This window comes from Primulina huaijiensis, chromosome 6 (assembly GCF_012295235.1).
Source record: "Primulina huaijiensis isolate GDHJ02 chromosome 6, ASM1229523v2, whole genome shotgun sequence".
Classification (NCBI taxonomy): Eukaryota; Viridiplantae; Streptophyta; class Magnoliopsida; order Lamiales; family Gesneriaceae; genus Primulina; species Primulina huaijiensis.
Window position 1 is genome coordinate 8,818,089 of NC_133311.1, and position 7,556 is coordinate 8,825,644.

The 7,556-nt window shown below is 34.0% G+C and overlaps 1 protein-coding gene across 1 annotated transcript; it reads right to left on the minus strand.

Annotated features, from left to right (window-relative positions):
* Positions 1-352: 352 nt before the first annotated feature.
* LOC140978766 (polyadenylate-binding protein-interacting protein 9-like) lies at positions 353-7,337 on the minus strand. The gene is made up of 11 exons (XM_073443990.1): positions 7,061-7,337; positions 6,607-6,935; positions 5,306-5,416; positions 5,173-5,217; positions 4,142-4,214; positions 3,950-4,062; positions 3,480-3,539; positions 3,152-3,199; positions 2,997-3,065; positions 717-778; positions 353-649 (listed from the first exon to the last, which is right to left on the minus strand). Exons 2-11 carry the CDS (start codon positions 6,925-6,927, stop codon positions 592-594), a joined length of 960 nt encoding a protein of 319 aa, XP_073300091.1. The 5' UTR covers positions 6,928-6,935; positions 7,061-7,337; the 3' UTR covers positions 353-591.
* Positions 7,338-7,556: the final 219 nt, after the last annotated feature.

The window sequence follows — 7,556 nt, forward strand, 5'->3', positions numbered from 1 at the left end:
CTAACTTGAGTCAATCCACTAAATAAAATAATCATTTAGACAAAAACTGATAAAAGAAAAGAATCTGCTGCTCTTTTTATTAGTTAAACATTTCTTATTATATTTTTGAAAAGTTTATACACCAACAATAGGATATAATTTTTTTTATCCGACATTAAATACTTTTATTCGGCTGAGCTTGAACTAAAAGTAGTAATTTTTAAAATATGCTAATCTTCAGCCAACCTAAACCTGGCAAACAAAAACAAATTGAGAGGCCTAGTGATAATATAGCTCTGTTCTCTAAACCCATACTACACAACGGCAAAGGAACACTAGAAAACCGAAACGAGCATAGAACATCCTAGAAAAAGGATAGGACATCCAGATTAGTCGAGATTGAATGAAAACTGTAAAAATTGCAGGTGATATCGAATTGCAATACAAACGAAAATAGATGATAAACCAAGTTTCGACAGCTTTCACAGCACTGAAGTTAGCTAGCATTGATATCAAGTCGCATAAAAGCATGCAAGAATAGTCAAGTACTCTATAGAATGTTTCAGTTTCGAGAAAAGGGAAAACTCAGATAAAGTTTTCATCTCAACAGGATCAATGCACTTCAGGGTTGACAAATTGTGGCCTCACAGGTGTCTTTGAAGGACCGACCCTGAAAAGAACATTACATTTCGTGAAAATTTCCAGAATAGGAAGTAGTGATAACATGATGTACTTACCGGATACGTTTGGATCCAAGAATCTCACCGCAACAGTTGAGCGCCAAAATTGCACTATCAGCCTGCAAATGGTGGAAAGTATCAATTTCTTAAACCTCATAAACTCCATTCATGTAAATGTTTACGGTAGTTGTGCATCTTACACTCTTCCGTTGAAAAAAATTAAAATTACGAGGGTGTGGTAGGTTACAGAGGTAGAACATACGTCTTACATGGATAAACAAAAAATGAAAAGAAAATAAATTACTTTCTTCAAATTACAAAGAGGAACTGAAAAGCTTCCTCAGATTCTAAAAACTGGTAATATAAAATTCTGTTCCAGCCAGTCAGATTTACCAGTTCGGGTAACTTCGTGATGAACAAGGTGGACTGGAACATAATCGGGAAGTGATTGGAAAACTCAACAGATACAATGAATAGTTGGTTAATTAATAAGCACAAAGACTGAGTGCTTCTTGCCAGCTTTCTGTTAAAGATGGAAGAACCACCAAGAGTCTAAACAAAGGTTGGATCATAATATCAATATGCCACTGGAAATTCCCAAAATAATCTACACGTGTGTCGAATCCCTTAAGTCAAGATGATTTTCCATTAGATTAAAAGAATGCTTTCCTCAATGGAAATCTTGAAGAGCAAGTCTACATATAGGCACCACCTAGTTTTTCTCACAAGTTTGGATCCAAGGCATGTAAACAAAAATGATCACTCTATGGTGTTGAACAGTTACCTAGAGCCTGATTTGGAGGTTTACAAAGTATGTGAAGAATCAAGGATACCGTCAATGGCAGGCCGATCGCACTTTATTCACATAGGTCTATACCAAGGACAAGATCTCAATCATCTTGAGTATTCATTTAGAAGATACTTCTAACAGGAGATGATAATACTCAAGTAATGAACCAATTGAAGTAAAGTTTAGCCAAGGCGTTTGAGATCAAGGATGCGGGGCATTTGAGATATGTTATGGTCCTCAATCAATGTGGCAGAAAAGAACACAAAAGCAAAGCAAGGAAATGAATAATTTAGACTGAAAATGTATTTGTATTGAAATTGAAATTGATAACTCACGGTTTCCTCTAATCAAGCAATCCCTCAAGAGCCAAAGGTAGTAAAACCTCGTACAAAATATAATGCATGCAATAACTAAATAATGCCTCACTCTGCACATTTATATATCTCCTTCGTATAGACCTTCCCTGTTCTTTCTAGTATAAACATATTGGATTGAACCTATCATTTTTGGCTGGGTCCAGCTCCCTTGAATCCGTAATAAGATATTTAAGAGATATAGTAATGTCACAACTCACAACAACAATACATCTTGGATCTGTTAATAGAAACTAGTATAAGTGGGTATGAACCAACTTAAACTCTAGTAGAAGCAAATGTAAAACCAGGAGTCATGAGATATAGTTCATGCGGATACTGGTAACCACCCAAGGTTAGACGTGAAGCTGACTTATAAATCTCATGCTTGACTAGCTATAGCTTTTGCTTTAAGTATGGTAAGTTAGTTTATGCATTCTACTTGCGAAAAACACTTTGAAGCCGCAAATTAACTCCATGGAAAGGTCAATTTTTCGGTAAAAATAAGGAGAGAAGAATTGAAGTTTATACCGATGCAGATTGGTCACATTCAGCCATTGATAGGAGATCAAAATCCGGACACTACATGTTTGTATTGGTAATATAGCTACTTTGAGAAGCAAAAAACAAAGTATTGTTGCTACAAGTAATGCAGAAGCTAAATTTTGTTCGGCATATAAAGGAGTGTTATGGTTGAAAGGGTTCTAGAATAACCTAAATGGCCAACTAGTCTCCTTATAGATTGTACTGTGACAATAAATTGGCTATCAACATAGCACATGATCCTATTTTACATGACCAGACGAAATATATTGTGATTGATAAACATTTTGTTAGAAGAAACTTGAGTAAGGATCATTTGTACTCCTTTCGTTCCAACCATGATGCAGGTTGCATATATTTCATGAAGAAATTGACGAGACAGTAATCTGAACTTCAAGGTAGCAAGTTGGGCGTGATTGATATTTGATATATTTGTGCCCTCTTGGGAGAAAATATCGATAATCAACGTACCGATAGCTATTTTATGGTGATAATTAAGGGATTGTTATTTGAATAAATTAGAGTTTCATTCCATATTCATAAGCCTACTTATGACTAGAAAGAACCTCAGAAAAGAATACGAGATTCCTGATTGGAAACAAGAAGTATAATAACATGGCCACACAAAATCAAACCATTAAAGTAACATACCATGAAGAATTCGACAAAAGCAATTCGAGTTGAATGTGTATGATCCCCCAAGAGTCTCATTCGAGAAACCTACAAATACAATATTCTTTAAGTCAATGAATACTTCCAATCTGAAAATTTGCAAAACCAACCGAAGCCTAAACTTTCTGCCATACCTCTCCACATCTAACTTCAAAGAAATTCTTTACATCAGCTTGAGAGACCTGCCCATATGAGTCATATAACAAGAACGTTGTTAAACTTTTTAACTTTTAATTATCCACGAGGGGAACATGATAACAAGGTTTGATTATTCACAGGTAAACACTTAGAGGATAATCCAGAAAATACAGATAAAAAAGGCTTAAGAAAATTCACATTATCATTGGTTCAAGACAGACCTATACAGTACCCACATGGGACCTCACGAGGGAATGAGAATCAATTTGTTCATCATATGTCACCAAGTACAGAATAGAAGAAATCATATTGAAGTGTGCATACCTTCTTATCAATATTTGTGCAGTACACAGTCCTCATGCACATGTCACGTTCATCCTCAGACTACATATTTATATTAGATAAAATAACAGTTAACATGTCAAATTGATATACATATGATTGGAGGGAAAAGAATTAAAATACATAAATACTGATTGTGTTGCCTACGAGGAGTTCGAGCCTTTAGCGAAAACAGTTTCGATATGGTTATTCCAAAGCAAAGAGAGCAAAAGTTCAAGATAGCTTGAGCACAAAATCCCATATATTTTCTTAAGTTGGTTTTTTGTTGCCTAATACTTGACCAACTTTCATAGATACACCTTATACAATTATTCCGGGATATATTCCAGTCTCAGTCTTACATGTACAAGGCGTGTTAAAGAATAAAACTATTGATTGTGCAGCGTCTCATGAGCTTGAACATTTGTGACAAAAGATTTCAATGAGAAATATATTGAAAGATTTGTTCTTACCCTGGGAAGGAATGTCGGGTTCACAGGAAGAATAGCAGTTTTGGAAGGCAAGACTTTCACACGAGAGAAACCTAACAGTGTCCCGTTGAGATGAAGAGCAGAGCTAGCAGAATCTGTTCAAGTTTATTCAAGCCCGATCTAATTAGCATAATAGAAATGACCAACAAGTGGTGTAAGAAAAAGATGACTTACACTCGTTCAAAAACTCCACGAAGGCAAAGCGAAGCCGGGAATGTGGATCACCACAAACTCGACAATCAACAACCTGCAAAATCAGTAAAACCACATGAAGAAACAATTATCAAAATCACTAACTTGACAATCAACAACCTGTAGGTGCACTATAGATTCTTCATCTATCACTCTATATTAGTATATATTAGGTTAAAGGGCGTCACTAATTATTTATGGGCTACCGAATATAAATTTCCTCAACTCCCTTTCTTTCTTATCGCATTCTTGCTTTCATGTTGGTATATGAATAGATCACGACTATGGTTCACAACAGGGACTAAAAATTTCCCATATATAGATAATATTATGAATTTTAGCATAATTTTCAAACGGTAAAAAGTTTAAAATGAAAGACGGAAATTGTATGATTTTGTGACTCTGCTACAATGAAAGCCAAAAACCATCTGAATAAATAATCTAATTTCCCATTCAGGCTTTAGGACATAAAAAACATATAGGATTGTATTAATAGGCTATTTATTAGGATGATTGCTGCACCATTATGTAAATATGTGAATTTGAAAGTTCAGTATTTTATTTTAAAATGACATGTTCCCGATACACGGGTATTCTCAAATTTACAATATCTCGTATCAATCTACTAGTATATCCAAAAAAATAATATCTTCTCTAGAATAAAAAATGAGGGTTTTTATTCTCATAAATTCAGGCATTAGCTTTACACAATCATTATTTTCCTTTGTAATATATAAATATAATTAAAAGACTACGGGACATTGCTCTAATTTTGAAACAATAATGCATTTCTTATAAACAACTTGTTTTAGGCACATATGTAGTATCTTTCTATTACGAGAGCAAGATGATTTGAATTGGATGACAATTCTTCGGACCTAACCCAAGTGGAACACTATTTAAGCTACATGTTATAACAAAACAAGGTCAATGAAATGATGTGTATAAGGAAGTAATCAGCTAACATTCAGCGTTACAATTCAAATAAATTATCTAGTGGAAGAGTTACTTACTTGTCCATAAGCACTGAACAAGGCAGCAAGCCGCTCCTCAGTTATCTTATTTAAAAAAAAACCCAAAAAAATGTCTCAATGTCATTTCTAAGATTTATAGAATGGATAGATGAAGTTTGTTATTTTTACTCACATTGTGATCTATATCCGATACATAGACTGTGCGTCTAATGCTATCTTCTCTTTGGGCTCTAAATGTTCGGCCACTCGTCCTCCTCCTACTGTGGTTGTGGTAGTTTCTTCTCTGAAAACAAAAAATGGAATCAATAACAACTGAAGCCAAAAGCACAAGAATTCCAACCAAACAGAAGGAATGACATCTGGCATAGAAAAAACTAAGTACTGATGTGTCCAATCCGGTTGCAGTGCAACAATAGTACGCAAACAATAGAAGTTAAAGTTAAATAATTCAAGCGTTAAACTAGGTAACCATGTGAGCAACGCTAATAGAATTAAATTGTTTGTTATAAGAAGATATGAATGTTTGGCACAGATGCTTCATTTGCAAAGTAGTCGGATCCATTATTAATTCGCTTGACGTCAAGGTGGTCGTTTTGACAATTCGTTACCGGAAAAAACAAGAAACAGCAAAGAAGTTAACTACATAAGATAGTCAACGCACAACCATTAGTAATAATATCGAATTTCTGCGCCAACACGTACTTAACTTAAATGCTATGACGACAAACTGGAATCTGTAATCCATCTAACAAAGAGAGCGTCAAAAGATCATCTTTGTAAACCGTCAGGTCCATTTTTTGTTACCATAAATCTTAAAAAACAATTATTTTACAACCGAATCATTGAAAATCTAATTAACGGAAAAAAGCACAGACAAATATTAGGATTTAATTCAGTATACTTGAGGGATACGACATCAAAATGAATCGTGCAAGCACTTAAACCATTCCAAAAGCCAAAAAGGTAGAGCAAGAAAAAACCTTAAAACATTTATGCATGGACAGAGGTGATCAATCCTCAAATCTTTCTCGACATCATATATTATTTACCCATCAACGAAAACATTTTTATCTAAACCATTTATTATTGTAGAATCGTCTCAACTAACCCATAGATCGATAGATACATCATCAAAATTCCGCATACAGGTGTAGATAAACACATAACAAGACAGAAACATCAGTATAAAAAACAACCATCCAGAAATTTAAATACTATATGAGGCAAAGAATCCCAATTGAGGTTTTATCACTCTCACTTCACTTTCATAAAAGTCAGCAAGCAATTCTCCACAGATCTAGTATCAACTTTACGGACAATAAAACCTGAACTCTGATAAAAAACAAAAAACAAAAAACAAAACAAAATTATTGCATCAACAACCAAAACAGCATATAAATCATCATTGAAACGTCAAACAATTCAACAAAGACCACCATAAAAATCAATTCAACACAGCATTGAATTTTTTACCCTTCTATTGTTTGAGAAACCATGATATCCCACATCATTATTAGATGGCAAAAAAGAGATAGCCTCCATGGAATCATGATAAAAGTAAGAAGGAAAGAACTCCTCAGCCAAGGGATTCAGCTTCAGTTCCTTCAACATATCAACTATTTCTTTAATTTCCAGTTCTGATTTTTCATCAGCATTGGCGTTCAAAGCAGAGTTCTCAACGTTATCAGTTTCCCCAGACTCCTTAACGTTTGGGTTCTCTTCAACACTTTTTGCATCATTAGCCATGGTGTTTTTGGGCGATGAAGGCTCAACAACAGAAGAAAGGGAATCCATTTCTACAACTGGGATATCGAAATGGACGAAAAACACACATAAAAAACCCAAAACTTTTTAAAAAAAAGAAAAAGAAATGATTAGTAAAAAGCACCAATCTTTTTAATGCTATCGTTATCCCTCAAAGGCAAACCTCTAATCTTTATACCGATACAGAATTAAATGCAAAAAACAACAAATGGCTCTCTCTTTCATATTCGGATAATCTCTATGTACAATCTTTGGTGGATTCCCGTAATTTACGAGTATGTACGTAATCCCATCTGGTGTAAAACGACAGAAACAAAAGCGAAAGTGAGGAACAAGGTTTAGAATAAAAATGCAAGAATTTTCAATGGGTTTTTCGAACAGAAATGCAACAAAAGTGGCAGTGTTTTCCGAGTGTAGGTGTATTGGAGGAGCCAACAGGTGGCTTGACTTTGGCTTTTCTACCTTCTATTATTATTATATTTTTCATTATTATATAATTGTTTAAAAATTTTAAAAATGTTGAAATTTAATATTTTAATATTGAATATTTGAATATTGAATGTTGAATATTTGAATGTTGAAATTTAGGTAAAATTAGATGTTGAATATTGAAATTTGTGTGTGATGATGAAGGTAATGATGTAATTTATTTTTGAATT

Coding starts and splice junctions, on each gene's coding strand:
- LOC140978766 (XM_073443990.1), bottom strand. CDS start 6,927: ATGGATTCCCTTTCTTCTGTTGTTGAGCCTTCATCGCCCAAAAACACC. Junction 5,218..5,305: donor TATCGGATATAGATCACAAT/GTGAGTAAAAAT, acceptor TTTTTAAATAAG/ATAACTGAGGAGCGGCTTGC. Junction 779..2,996: donor CTTTTGTCGAATTCTTCATG/GTATGTTACTTT, acceptor CACCATTTGCAG/GCTGATAGTGCAATTTTGGC.